General features: G+C 43.9%; 1 protein-coding gene and 1 long non-coding RNA gene across 2 annotated transcripts; one reads left to right on the top strand and one right to left on the bottom strand.

Moving 5' to 3' along the window:
* The first annotated feature begins 1,424 nt into the window (after positions 1-1,424).
* On the top strand, positions 1,425-2,609 carry LOC112271737. The gene is made up of 2 exons (XR_002965051.1): positions 1,425-1,481; positions 2,209-2,609. It is a non-coding gene; the product is annotated as an uncharacterized LOC112271737 (long non-coding RNA).
* Positions 2,610-6,302: 3,693 nt separating this feature from the next.
* LOC100845102 (lysine-specific histone demethylase 1 homolog 3) lies at positions 6,303-14,590 on the bottom strand. Its single transcript, XM_010236475.3, has 9 exons — positions 14,439-14,590; positions 12,603-14,319; positions 12,321-12,462; positions 9,741-12,005; positions 9,552-9,645; positions 8,749-9,236; positions 7,664-8,341; positions 7,333-7,407; positions 6,303-7,097 (listed from the first exon to the last, which is right to left on the bottom strand). The coding sequence occupies exons 2-9, from the start codon at positions 14,237-14,239 to the stop codon at positions 7,032-7,034; spliced, it is 5,445 nt and encodes a 1,814-aa protein (XP_010234777.1). The 5' UTR covers positions 14,240-14,319; positions 14,439-14,590; the 3' UTR covers positions 6,303-7,031.
* Between the last annotated feature and the right edge of the window lie 233 nt (positions 14,591-14,823).

The following is a 14,823-nucleotide window of genomic DNA, read 5'->3' as shown; positions in this document are numbered from 1 at the left end:
GAAATTACGTCTCTATGCCACCGCCCGAACTCCGAATCGTTTCTTCTCTTTCATGTTCTCGCGTCTCGCCCAGCCCGCTGCCCACGCGCCGCCGCCACCGCCCACCTGCCTCTCCTCGCGCTCCTCCTCTGCTCGCACCGCCACCGCCCCGATCTCTCTCTGCCAACGCCGTCTCCTCCTCGCACACACCCGCCCAGATCCACCTCCACCTCCTCGCACACGGCCCGCTCCGATCCGCCTTCTCCTCGTACTGGCGTGAGGCCGAGGAGCGCGAGGAGGAGGCCGAGATGCGCGCCGAGGCCGCCGCCCGCCAGGCCGAGATCCGCCTCCTCCTCACCATGCCGCCGCCGTGGGAGAGCCGTCCTCCGCCGCGCCGCGTCCCCGTGACGCCACCTGCTCTCTCCCTTCTCAACGCATCGAGTGCCCGATGCCGCCAGCCGAGGTGAGGGTGCTCGAGACGTCCGCAATGACGGCGGCTGCCGCCGTCGAAGTGGGAGGGATCAATATCGTGTGGTAAGGTGAGTTCTCGATTACTGCTTCCCCATCCTCTTGTGTAGAAAAATCTTTGTTTCACTATTCTTTGATAAGTATGTGTGAGTGTGTCTTAATGGTTTCTTCTGTTGGCTCTTTGTAGACTCTAGCTCTTTGTAATCTTTTGTGCTTTATGGAATCCAGTAGAAAAATCTGCATTAGGCTGATTTTAACTGATACTTCAATCTCTTTCATGCCTTTTATGTTTGTATTTTCCTGATTGCTAATGGTTCACTAGAGTCAATTCCATCCAGTTATTTAATCAAACAATAGCATATGTATCATTGTTTTCTCTTTCACTTTTGCTTGTTTTATTAGTCTGTTGAGTCCTATATGTGCTGATACTAGAGCTTGAAGTCTCTGCTACTGGATATTGGCGTTAAAAGAGCAACAAGAATTGTCTGGTCTATCACTGGAGGCAATGATATAACTCTGGTGGATGTATTCCTTACGTGTTTTTTTGCTGCATATAAACTACAGTGGGTGTGGGTATACATAGCCACCATCAAAGTTTGTTTCCTACATGTTAGTGAGAATCGAAAATTGCTGGCTTTCATAGATCCCTGAAAGTTAATACATTTTGATCCAATTGGATATATTTGTGAAGTTATATGTGAACTGAATCCAGTATTATTGATTCACTTTCAGGTGAATGCATCAGCTGAAGTTAATATGATCTTGTTTTTCTTTTTTGAGGGATTATATATGATCTTGTTGATCCTATTGCAAATCTGATATTTGGCATTTGGCTCTGTCATAGACCCATCATATGCTGGTCAAGTAAGTTAACGAAGCATTTGGTCAAGTAAGTTGACTTGTCATATGAAATCTCATCTTCTAACTGTACAGCCTGAAATTCTAATACAACGGCATCCATGAAAGATGGATATATGAAGTCAGTGGCCGAGTTAATTGAGAAGGAGCTATCAATTTTTACAAATTCTGAAGAGGTTTGTGCATTCCCTTCTCCCTCTTTTTGTTTTTCCTTTACTATTTTCTGTTCATCAAATGACTTTCTATTTGATTTTTGGTAAAGTAGAAGGTAACAACTGTTGCGGATTGAACATTATCTTAGTGTTAGGCATCCTGTTGTAGATCTCTTAAATAAGTATCCCATCTACTGAAAGATCTATCTGCGGTCCGTCCTGGCATTCATTTGCGTGTCTCCTTTTGTGATGATGCAGCGAATTGAGGAATCAACATATGATTTTTTCTGTATTACATTTAGATGCTCTTTGCATGATTCTTTTTTTTACCGGCTTTGCATGATTCTTTTGGCATGGATGTTGACTCGGAGATGAAAGATATATTTCATCCAGATTGAAAAGATTGAAAAGACAAACATGGTTCTCCTACTGTGCTCTGTTTTCCATATTGCCGTAACAACACCGATATACTGATAACTAAACCCACTAGTGAGAAATGTTTATTATAAATGTTTTAAGTTTAATTCGCTAAACAATCTAAAAATTATGTACAATCTGTATAAGTTGAGATATATTAGAATAGTCTGATGAGCTATCATAACGATCCATCTTAATAACTTTAACTGGTTACCTAGGTTACCTGTAGTCAAAATTGTTTAAGGCAAATTGTATCAAGGTTTGATGGTTAGATTGACACTCCAATTGTTTCTGTTCATAGATCTATCATCTACAAATACTTCTTGTGTTGCAGGTTATGAGCTATGGCAATCTTCGTAGAGTTCAAATGTTGTGGTTCGATACAGAACAGAAAAAATAAGTCTCTTTTCCTCTCAAGATGAGAGTAAGTATCAGCAAAAAAATAAAATCTCTTCGTGGCGATGCAATTTCTTATCACTCAGTCGTGATGCATATAAGAGTAAGGGGAATAGGCTGATTTTGTGTATATTCTAGAATTTTTTTGGGATATATTGATTCGGATTGAATTGCAAATACAGCAACGATAGAATCAATGCAATTCTGAATTGCAATAAACAAGCGTGGTCTCTCAAATAGAATCGAACTGCTAGATGACGTCGAGTGATGAATTCAACGATTCCAAAAAAACTAAGAGATGGATGAAATTACGCAAGGAATCCAGGTCTCAAAAAAAAAGGAAAATGGGGCTATGGCGAAATCGGTAGACACTACGGACTTCTACATTTTACTTTTCAGTAGTAATTAGATGATTTATGATTTTCTTACATCTCTCAAGGGAAGATGTTGAGGGAGACCATAAGGACACTACACATTATGTTGCGAAGATAATATTGCTTTCCTGCTCTTAACACAGGACACTAGAGCATGCATTACAAAATGGATATTCGATGAGGTATGGACGGCTATCTTGATGTGTTTAATTTTGCGTTCTTTCCAATAATTTTGTTGGAGAACTTTTTGACTTGTTTCGGTACTCCAACATGGATGCTTTGTGATATTTACAATTGTGAGAAGAGAGTCCATGGCCAAGTTCTTCGATAATCATCGTTCATGTATTTTTTTTACCTCTCATATTGTCACAATTATTGATTATATGACTTGGACTATGTACATGTTCATAAGCAGTGGTGTCTCCTTATCTGATGACGATGACCATGCGTCAATTTTTCATGTTTGTCATTCTTCTTGTTAAGTTCTAGAATGCTCATTTTTCTGTTGCAACGCACGGGCACTTAACTAGTTAGATAGAATTTTGAGCTGCACAAAGATGACTACTACACATTAATGATAATATCAAATAGAAGCATTAAATTGAGTTCAATAGTGAACGGAACTGAAGTATCAATCAACAAAGAATCTGTGGCTAATCAGGATGTTCAAATCAACCATGAAGTGTTCACAGTGCCAAAGATCAAGATAATATGGTTTTTACTCTTTGTTTTCAGTTCAGAACAGATAAAAAAAATCTGCAGGATATGTTGCGCCATCCCACAACGTCTCAGCCAGCGCGCCCTGATCACCAAGATCCGCTAATCGACAAGATCTGACGACCCCAATTACAGCGACTGCTAACATAAAGAGCAGGGGCCAAGTCATGTACACACACACACACCCACTATGTGGCCCCAATTATTCAGCTAAGCAACAAGTAAACTACTTACAAGTATACATCAGGATTAAGTAGCTAACACATTATAGCAAAGCATCAGAAGCACCGAGGCACCAATATATGCATACCCTGGAATCTCAAAAGTAGACGTCGGTGTGGCGGATGGAGGTGAAGAGGATACTGACGGGCACATCTATTGCCTGCAGCGGCACCAACTCCACCTCCGTCAGCAGCGGCTTCACCGCATCCCATGCCACCAAAGCTGCAGAGGAAGGGGCTCACCGCTCGCAGATGAAAAAAAAGGACGAAAAGAGAGGAGCTCACTGCTCGCCGAAGACGACGCCGTCTCGCACAAGTGCGCGCAACTCGCGGGAGACGCCGCCGTCTCGCACCAGTGTGCGCAACTCGCCGCGTCGAGGCACGGCGCGTCCAGATCCGGCGACGTCACGGCGGCGGAACCCGAGTGCACGTCGCGCGTAGCTCATCACCGATGCCTGCCTCTCCGGTCGCCGAAGCTCCTCGATGACGCCGGCTGTTGGCCAACCTCCATCACGCCAATACTCGACGAAGAGAGAGAGAGAGAGACAACTTGCTGGACTGAATCGGATCTAAGAGAGACCACCAGCCGGCAGGGGAACGAAGAGGAGTTGGATCTGGGAAAGGAAAAGCATTGGCGGCGGGTGATGGTGGGGAGGGGTGGGGGCCAAAAAGACCAAATGGTCATGGGCCGACCCAGAAAATTTAACATAACGCACCGAGTCCGGTAGTTCCACTTGTAAGTGGTGGGGCCGTGTCCCGCAGTCAGCACGTGGCGTTCCTGGGTCCCACAGGTCCGTACAGGGTTCCACCAGTCCAGGGCCCAGTGGTCAGTAGCCGGTTGCTGGGTCCCGGGGTCTCAGCAGGCGGTTGCTGGGTCCCACATGTCAGTAAGGTCAGTACGGGGTCCCACCAGTCCAGGGCCCAGTGGTCAGCAGGCGGTTGCTGGGTCCCACATGTCAGTAAGGTCAGTACGGGGTCCCACCAGTCCAGGGCCCAATAGTCAGCAGACGGTTGCTAGGTCCCACGTGTCAGTAGGGTCCCACATTCCTGGCCCACTGGTCAGGAGGCAGTTGGGTCAGGTGTGGGGCCCACATGTCATTTGTTAGTCTAGCAGAAGTTCCTGTACACACACATAAGCAAAATTTGACATATGTACATGACACCTCAGCGAAATAGGTGACGTGGCCGCACAGTCAGAGTTTACTACGTCATGACCATCTAGGTTGGTCACAACCAACCATATAAATCACATTGTAAGCGGTGTAATCCATTTATGACCATTTGTGTGAGAGAATTATGACCTTTTTAAAATATATCATCATAAATATTTAGCTCATCGATCATCCATATCACTTTATGACCATTTGGTAGGAAATCGTCATAAATTTATGACCATTTCAGACATGGTCACTAAGAAAAGGTCAAAAATGAACACATTTCTTGTAGTGACGACTCAGCCCAACTCCGGCCAAGTTGAGGACGAGGAGTCTGCAGGGGCGGGGAGCTTGACTGAGGGCACGAGGCAGGAGTTCCAGGTGAATGAAGATGGCAGTGTCGTTCCAGATGACCCGGACGACGGCAACGGAAGCATCGAAAAGGCTCGCGACAAGTGCTGACCTAATGGTCACGCTCCAAAAAACGAAAGCACCTCCCCTGAGCTCATCTCTTCAAGGCGAGATTGCTCTTCAGCCCATCCATTCGCGGTGCAGTCTTCACATCAGCAGTTGGCTGGTCATTTCGACATGGGTCATGCCTCGAGCCGACGAGCTTTTAACCGTCCTCCACCACGCCCTGAGCATCGACGACACAATGGTCCGGACGCGGATCGAGGAGGGGCCGAGAACAACGGTGAAGCTGATGCTGCGCGGAGAAGGTTGTAGGCTTGAATGGAGGCACCGAGGGCAGCGGTGACGGAGGTGGAGGGAGACGGGAACGCGATGGGGCAATCGAACTTGCTACCATTTCTTTCCTGCAGGCGGCGAACCCTGAGCACGCTAGAATAACGCCTGCACCGCCAGGATAGAGCCGGAGAGGCCGACGACAGCGGCCACTCACCTAACAACACGGGTGGCAGCGGGGCTACATGACGTCAGGGCGCTGCAGGGGACGATGACTCCCGCGGCTTGAAGGAACGAAGAGGACGCGAAGGGGAGACCGGATTTGCGACCGATGCCGACGGAGGCGGACGACGACGGGAGATCTCAACCCGACATCTTGCACATGTGTGTCGCCCGTCAGGGAGCCAAGCTACAGGGGACGACGGCTCCAGCAGCTTGGAATAACGGAGAGAGGGCACGAAGGGGAGCCCGGATCTGCGACCAACGCCGACGGAGGTGGACGGCAACAAGAGATCTCAGCGCCGGCGGCAAGGACCTGCTAGTCACTCATCTCGCTCCTCCTAAGTCAAGATTTTAAAATTTAAAGATTATAGAAAACATGTAATAACAAATATTCTCACCATTTCATAATTCTTGATGCAACTTTGTATATGTACGGATGTATGTAAACGTGTTTTAGTGCGTAGATCTGTTCGTTTTGGAACGAACCGTTTTGGAACGAACTTGCAATAAGAATTATGAAACAAAGGGAGTATAATATGCGAGGAAAATTGACTTAAAACAAAGCTAGAACATCTTATAATTTGGAATGGAGTAAAGATAGTACAAAAGAAAAAAAAAACATGTTGATGCATTGCAGGAGAAGATACCGGGAACAAAAAATATCTGAACATCTTTGGGACTCTACATGAATTAAACCATAAGGGATAATGAAGCACAAGCCTTTTGGAGGCAAAGCATAATTTTCTTTTGACATCATTTAGCACTCAGCAGCCATAAACGATGAGGATGTACAGAAGGCAGCAAATATTAAACATCTCCCCAAACTGCGGCAGCTTCAACACGACCGATACAAGTTAGATATTTGTTAGAAAACAGCATATGAAACTATAGTCTATACAAGAAAAAACAAACGATGGGGTCTACTCTGATGTAAGTTATCTCTGAACGGACAACACGATCAATCTGCTAAGCTGAGCTAAAGTTACTGCCTAGTAATACATACGAGCCACCATTGCATACGAGACCATGCTGAATGCTTGAATCCCAGATATTCTTATGCCACTTCACTTCAGGCCATCAAAATTCTTACTTGGCATACGAGCTCAAGCTTACTGGATGCATACCATGCTTGTCGAGTGCACAGAGTCCCCAAAAGCCCACTACTACCAAGATGGCGGTGATATCAAGTTCAATACAAAAACGAACGTACCCATCTGGCTCATGATTATCAAAGACAGTCACCCTGATAATCTGAGCCTGGTCACGTTGCCTTCAATGCGAGTGAAATCATGTCTGTTTTGGAACTAAACTTTTAGGCCACACGGAGCCAATGCCTGTAAAGAGACATTTGCTTCCCTACATGTAACAACTTCCTAGATAATGCACATGTTATGATTTGGGAGCTGGAGCCAGATGCCAATGCCTCTCGACCAACTTATCCACAAAGGATTGAATCTGCATTATTTGTAATACACTCAGGGTCAAGACTTGCGAAGGTAAGAACAACAATTCAGCAGTTAAAGTAAAAACAAAAAAATTCAGCAGTTAAAATAAAAACAAAAAAATTATTCAGAAAACACTATTGTGTAGGAACAGAATCCTAATCGGTCACAGAGTTCGATAAAAACCCTTGCAACATCAGTAACCTAGGTTTGAATAGAACTTTGGTATGAAGTTATTTTCTACGCACCTTAGTTTTCCTTTTAAAATCAAGAAACTCATGAGCAGCCATCACCTTCTCTCCTTCTGTGCATGTCTCAATGATCTGTTGAAACCAGAACAAGTATATACCGGTCAGTATCATTACTCTCACTGCATGACTTAATTCACTCTGCAGCATGGCAATAGCAAAAGGCTAATGAAGATAAGACTTAAAGGAAGATGGCAATACAGCTGATATAAAAAGGAAAATTAACATCCTGATGTATAAATCAACAGTATAACGCCAGCAACATTATAACAGAGGTATTTTGAAGTTTCACGTTGATATTCAAGTACAACTGTTTGACAAGGGTGTTTACCTTTGTGACAGCTTTCCGCATTATTGTCTTGTACGAATCCCTGTCGATCTTTTTACTTTTGTACAGTGGCATCAGCAGTGTGCCTATGAAATTTATAAGCCCCTGTTTTATATGTTCTACACCTCGTGGTTGTCCTTCAGATGCAGGTTTGCTTTCAGCAACCTGTGAGGCAGAACTTTTACATGTATGTTTTTGGCTACTTGAATCTTCTTCATCAGGTATATGTATACGACTGTAGAATTCTTTATCTGCTTCCATTGCTTGTGCTTGCCACCTCTCAATGGCTAGAGGATCCTTAACACCATCAATGCAGATTGTATCAGTATCAACCCATGCCCTGGTAAACCGACTTTCCACAGCTCCACTATCTGCAGAGTTATCCCTTATATTTATCAGGCAGGCTTTCTCGTTTGAGTAGCTCCTCTGCGTACAGTTATCAACAGTCATTTTTGAGCTGTCAACATCAGCACAATTGACTTGCTCAGCTGATGAGTTCTTAGCTTTGCCATTTCTGGAATCGATCTCTGATATGCACTCAAGTCTCCCAAGATTGTCACTCAACACTTTCTTTCTCGTTTCAGATTCATCCAAATAGTGATCACGCATTGCAAAAGTATAAAATGATGGTATCTTTGGGAGTTCGCGAGGCACACTCACTGCCTCTACAGATGCATATGCCTGCACAAATATGAAAACTCAAAACGTGTATACCAACAGAGAACAACCCAATAAGGCATCAGATGGCATTCCATTTCTTTTTGTATTCATGTAGCTTTTGGTGTGGATTTCATTATACCCCGACGAAAAAGTTTGCTTATTGTGGATCCAACATCAGAAAGTAGGAAGTTTCAATATTTCAAATATTTCACTCTGAATTCTATATATTTCATAACAAGTGCACTTCAGACTGGCATACAGAAAATTTCCAAATTTCCAATGTCAGCTTTAAATTATGAAAATATTGAGTGGGATTATGACAAAAAGAGCAGTGTTTTTTTAGGAATTCAGGTACATATTATGATGGTGAAAGGTTAAAATCAAGCTAACTGGAGAAACAGAAACAAAGAGTTGTGTATGTCACGCACCTGTGCAGCTGCTATGGCAGCAACTCGAGCAGCCTCAGCAGCAGCAAATGCAGCAGCTTCTTCCTCAGACATAACCATGTCATGATCCTCCTTGTGTTCCATGTCATAATGTTGCTTTTGGGAATGAAGCGAGCTGCCATCAGACCTTGTAGCCATTATAGTTCCCAATTTCACAGACTTGTTCTCAGGCTTCTTGCTTGTTTTGTGTGGTGAATGGCTCCCAGCAGATCTTACAAGCTGTGCACCTGCTCTATGGTTATCTAGAGCTTCATTTGGCACATGCAGAGTAGGCATTCCTGATTGTAGATCCTTGTTCCTAGTCTTACTCGATTCAATTGATGGCATTCGGCGCAGCAATTTGAGTCTGCCATTGCTAGCCTTTTCTTTACGAAAAACTTCTATCCACATACTCACTAGCTGACGAGCTATAGCACGTATATCTCGACTTGTATGCACACAAACCTTTTCCTTTACAGTCCTCCCAATTCCTATATAAAATTCAGACAATAGTGTCATAATGCTGCAAAAGCCCAAGTGATACAATAATCCTTGCATTACTCTAATCTGATGGTACACAAATAAGCTATGCCCTCATTAGTGCCAAACAAGTACTCCCTGTTTTCATTTTTTATTGTTTAAATAAGGTGGTGCATAAACAGACATTATGCAGTAACAAATCCCCCACATCGAAACAGGCATCATTTGAGCTTTTCAGTTTTCACTCTTCCAAATGAAGCAATGAGAAAGAGAACACACAGACAGGAATTATCTAATAAATAGTTAAGAGATATAGTGATGCATACCAGACAATCGAACGGCTAGCAGATCAGTCGAAACAAGCAGAAGCAATCGCACACAATGCCGCAATAGTTGAGTAGCATTTTTCCCAAGAGAATCCTGCCGAAAATTGAACGCAAAAGCAAAGGACTAGAATATAAGAGAAGCTACCTTATCTTGCTATGGATACAAAGTTCACTGGAGAATCAACTTACAAGTATCCAAGAGTTAAGTGTAGTTAGTCCTTCTTTAGACCCTGCAAAAGATTTGAGAGCATCTGGAGGAAGCTTCAGTAGCTCCTTAGCCAAATGTAGGCGCCCGGGTGTAGTTTGTGCGCTGAAGAACATTTCTTGCAGTAATGATTCCTTGCTAACTACAGCATATGATGGATCAGATGAGTTTTTGGATAGAGCAGTTGAAAGTTCGCGTGCTTCAAGTCTACTCGACATGTCTCTAACTTCGTTTCTTTCACTATCTGACTGCATTTGGTATGTTTGTAGAGCTTGCACCTCAGCCACATAATCCTTACCACTCTGTACCAAGTCAATAATCCGAACTGCTTCTCGCAGACCACTTAAAATTGCACCACCAACAGTATCAGGGTGCTCTTTGCATGTTGCTTCACCAGCAAAAAATAAACAGTTTGCAACTGGCCGTCCCAGAATGTCGTAATCTTGCCCTGAAGCTCCTACTGCAACATAAGAGTAAGCACCTCTACTAAAAGGATCAAGGCCCCAGTTTGTGACAACTGATGCGACTGGATCTGGTACAGCAACACCCTTAAAGAGCTTGCGGAGAACCACCATAGCATTACTGACATGAGCGCTAGAACTGATACTTTGTCCATCTATAGCAGCCTTCCCAACAAGCAGAGCTATCAAAACCGGTGCCCCAACTGTCTTTTTGAGATTCCAAAACATAAAGCATTGCCCCCTTAAATCTGTTTCTTCTGCAGTTGCACCAAAATAATCCACATTATCATCCCAAAAGACCTCCGGAAACTCCAATACTATTTTATTTAGAACGCCAAATCCAAGCCTGTCAATGGAAGACAGCTTCCAGTTGGGCAAGGAAGGAGAAAATTTAATTGCATGAGCTTTCAAGCAACCAAGAGGAACAGTGATCAATACAGCATCTCCCACAAATTCACCTCCACTTGAAGTAGAAACTTTAACATTCTTCCCATTATTACCACTAGCATCTGATTCCTCGGAACTGTACATTATTTCAGTCACAACTTGGTTTAACCGAACATCAAGTCCTTCTGCAAGGCTCTCTAGAACAGTACCGTAGCCACCTTTAATCATGCAATGAGGTCCTCCAAACCCTCCATACACATCATCCTGGTTCCAATATGGAAGAGAAACAGATTTGAGCATTGCAGCACAACCATATTCTAAATGTGCAAAGTGCCAGTTCATTACTCTTCTCTCGAGAGGGCTGAGGACATCTATCTTATCATCCTTCCCACGATGAGCTATCTCCTTTTCTGTTGATACACTTTTGGAAATGTCTACACCTCCTTTATTGGATATACTTATTAACCGATCATCCTGTCCTACAGAAGAAATAGAATGAACTGTGCGATTCTTCCTAAGAGCATATTCTAACCCATCCTCAAGGGATAAACCCATTGCACTTTCACCATTTTGTGCGAAAAGATGTTCCATTTCATCAAGAAGACCATTGTATTCAGATTCCAATTCATCGTCCAAATCATCAGAAACCTTGTTGCCAGTTACTACATCATAGAGAGGGCAAGCACTTTTCAACACAGTGAGTTCAAGACCAAGCTGAGAACAAATCAAAGAGGATGGATCAGCCCTTCTTTCAGTCGCTATATCAGCCTCAACACCCGTAATAATGCTAGCACCCAAATCCACAGGAACTGACAGTGATGTACGATCTGTATAAACACGACCACCAATTCTGTTGCGTGCCTCAAGAACAGTGACAGCAAAACCATGCCGCCGCAAATGCCGGGCTGCAGTTAAACCTGCTGGACCAGCTCCCACAATTATTATCTTTTTGCAATACCCGCCAGCTTCAACTCTATAGTTTACTTCATGGTTGTTTCCAGAAAGTTTAGTAGCACCCGCCTTTGGTTGATGGAGACTGCAGCCTTCAACTTCTCCAACTGAATCATCCAGATATGACTGGCAGTTAATATTGGTGGATGGTAGTGATGCATCTAGATTCTTTTCTTCAAATGCCTGTTCTTTGGACTGTAAGTGAGATAGTAACTCTTGAGCATCACATTGAATGTCAGGGATTTTATCTTCCTTCGATGTTTCTGTCAAAGGTCCAAAAGCACCATAACCAGGACCTTTATCCTGGAGTGATACAACGACTTTACCTTGAATGTTGAATGGTTTCACTCCACTTAATTCATTTAGCTGGGATACTTCCGCAACTTCTGGACAAGTTATTCCGTGATCCGCTGTGACTTTGGCTGATGCGATTCCAGCGTTTATGTAGCCCTAGAAATTAATGAAATATCAAGTGTTAGCAAACCGCCAGTTTTGGCATCTACCATTACACATATCGGCTAAAGCCAAGAATCCATAACAAGTTAAAAAAAGTTAGTAGTAAATGCAGATCTACAAGCTGCATGCAATTAGAAGGAAAGATTATATTAAAAGATGTCAAGAGCTTATCCAGGAAGTCTTCAATCAGGGAATGTAGCTGCAGCTAGTTCCCACCAAAGCTCACTACTGAATCAAATCAATCTCAACTTGGAAAGTAATAAATGGATGCTACAAAGCCTGACAAATACTACAGGCAATGCAACTTACATTTTGATCTAAGAAAAAGTACACGTCACGCGTAAGTGCTTGACGTGGCGAATCATCTTCCGAGGGAACATTAGAGAAACCACAATCTGCAAGATCCAATAGATGTTTGACGTCCTTGTTCCAGCAATTTAGGATCATGTTCCTGGAGTGAACACAGAAAAATTCAATAGAACTCATGATGCAGGGTAATTCCCACAACGCTTGGTGCATTTAAGTTGCTGTCGTAAAAGGACATTACCGCAGGTAGCAAACACTACAGGACAAAAAAAGCATTAAACATACCTGCACTCCAGGTACTCCTGAAGGCCACCCTTGCGCTTCAAGACGTCCTTGAACTTGATCTTTTCAATTGGAGAAATAGCCTCCGCCCTTAGGCCAGCACTTACTGCAGCAACACCAGCAGCACCTCCATTCTCCAAAACTTCCAACGCTTTAATTTTATCTTTTGATTTGAGAGATGGGTCCGCAAAACCTGCTGAGGGGTTGGAGAACAGACCCTGCTCTTGCATTAGAGTTTCCCAGTCAACATCTCCCTCATATGCCATGTCACCATGCTTGCGTTTTTTAGCACTTCGTGTTACACGTTTCACCTTTGATGTGTTCTCCATGTCCTCAAAATCAGATGTTGCTGCCACATCAATGATATCCATTTCTTTTGCAGATGCTATGATGTTATGAGAGGCACATGAATCCTTGGCGGTCACACGGGAGCCATGAATCCCAAAAGCAGCTGGCTGATCTAAGTTTTCTTCTGTTGGCACAGCCTCGCTTGGCTCAGTATTGCCATGTTTAAGGCCGCCTGTACAACCTGCCGATTTGGCTGGAACCACAGTGGTTAATCTTCCCAAACGAAATGTATTTTTGCATCGCTCCTTTAACAACACATCACTTTCTGCTATCTCACCTGGTTTATCATCAGCACCAACGGAAGGTAACTCCTTTTGTCTAACAGGTTTTTTGGGCACTTCTTTTAGTTTTAGACTTGTTTTCCTTCTCATGGTTGATGCCGGTGGCCTGTCTGGAGAACAATCTGCATCAGCATATCTATCCTTCACTAATGCTTCAGAACATGTCTTTTGTACATCAGAAATACAATCAGGGGATGCATTTGCTGCACTACGAGATGTTTCTTCAGCATGCAGTCCTGAACAAGGTTTCAAGCCTGAGAAATTGCTAGCCCTAGCGGGAACTTCATACCGATGACTGGCTCCATCAGACGAATTTCTAGATCCATCATCTGGTATTCTACTGGTTTCCACATCCTGTATTAGTGTTTCTCCCAATGATACGCAACATAAACCATCATCTGCAGCCTTTTCATTGTCATCAGACGTCTGTTGCAAATCAGGGGAAGACTCAGAAGCCACTTCTCCCAAAGCTTTATGAGTGTCAACCTTGGAGCGCCTATTAGAATTACTAGCTGTTGGCTTTGCCTTTGCCTTCCTAGGCAATCGATAATTGACCACCGAACTTCCATAATTTGCCGCAGCCATTCTCATCTCTGCCTTTGTGCGCCGCCTTCTCCTTTTTGTGCCTTTGGCAGCCATGTCCGAAGCCAAATCAGATCTGTTGGCAAGAGCTTCCTCAGCATGTGAATCGGCAACTTCCACACCTTCTGCATCCTTCTTAGAGATCTGTCTAGACTTGCGACCAGGTTTCTTAAAGAGCACTGACAAGGAGTCTTCTAACCCTAAATCACCTAAACCTTTCAAACCATCCCCAATTATCAAGTTCTCAACCTCCAGATTGCTGTTTTCGTCGGCAACACCCTCACCCATATCAATACCACCCTGCAGATCTTCCTGCTCAGCCAATACCTCACCCTCAGCCCCAAATCCAGCCACCGCGACAACATCTTCCTCCTTGCCCTTCTTCAGCCTTTTCAACTTCTTCCTTATATTAGCCAAGGTATCGTCCATTTGACCTAACAAGCGCCACAACCCCGGTCAGGGGCGGATCAAGATGGTGTGCCACCTCCACGGGCGGAGGACCGCCCTACCTGAGTTACGAATTGGGGGAGATTAAGGAGATGGAACGGGAAGCTAAAGGGCAGAATCGGTTCGTGGGGTGATGGGATGAGAAACGGCCGGGAGTAAAAGAATAGAAGGGGAGACCAACCGTCGGCGTCGGCGCTCTTGCAGTACTGAAATCCAGTCGTGCGCGAGGAGGAAGACGAGCGAGGGGGCTGGGACGCTCGGCAGCGAGGAGGGAGGGGTGCGGCTGAGGAAGGCAAAAAAAAAAAGTACAGTAAAAGAGAAAAAAAAGGGAGAGATAGATGATGGGCTCCGGCCCATGGTTTCTCGATAGAATTATGTGAACAATAAAATAAATATGCCTCGTATATTATCAAAAAACCACGGTGGGAAAAATAAAAAATATGACATATAATCTTATGTTAATATTGTCTCATTAAATTTTTTTTATGAGAAACTAGTGAGTAAAACTCATAATAGGGAAAGAGTGCAATATGATGTTATGAACATGTTAAACTCAGGTGAATACT

The sequence above is a fragment of the Brachypodium distachyon genome, chromosome 3 (assembly GCF_000005505.3).
Source record: "Brachypodium distachyon strain Bd21 chromosome 3, Brachypodium_distachyon_v3.0, whole genome shotgun sequence".
Classification (NCBI taxonomy): domain Eukaryota; kingdom Viridiplantae; phylum Streptophyta; class Magnoliopsida; order Poales; family Poaceae; genus Brachypodium; species Brachypodium distachyon.
Note: the sequence above shows the minus strand (reverse complement) of the source record. Positions and strands in the feature narration are given on the sequence as shown.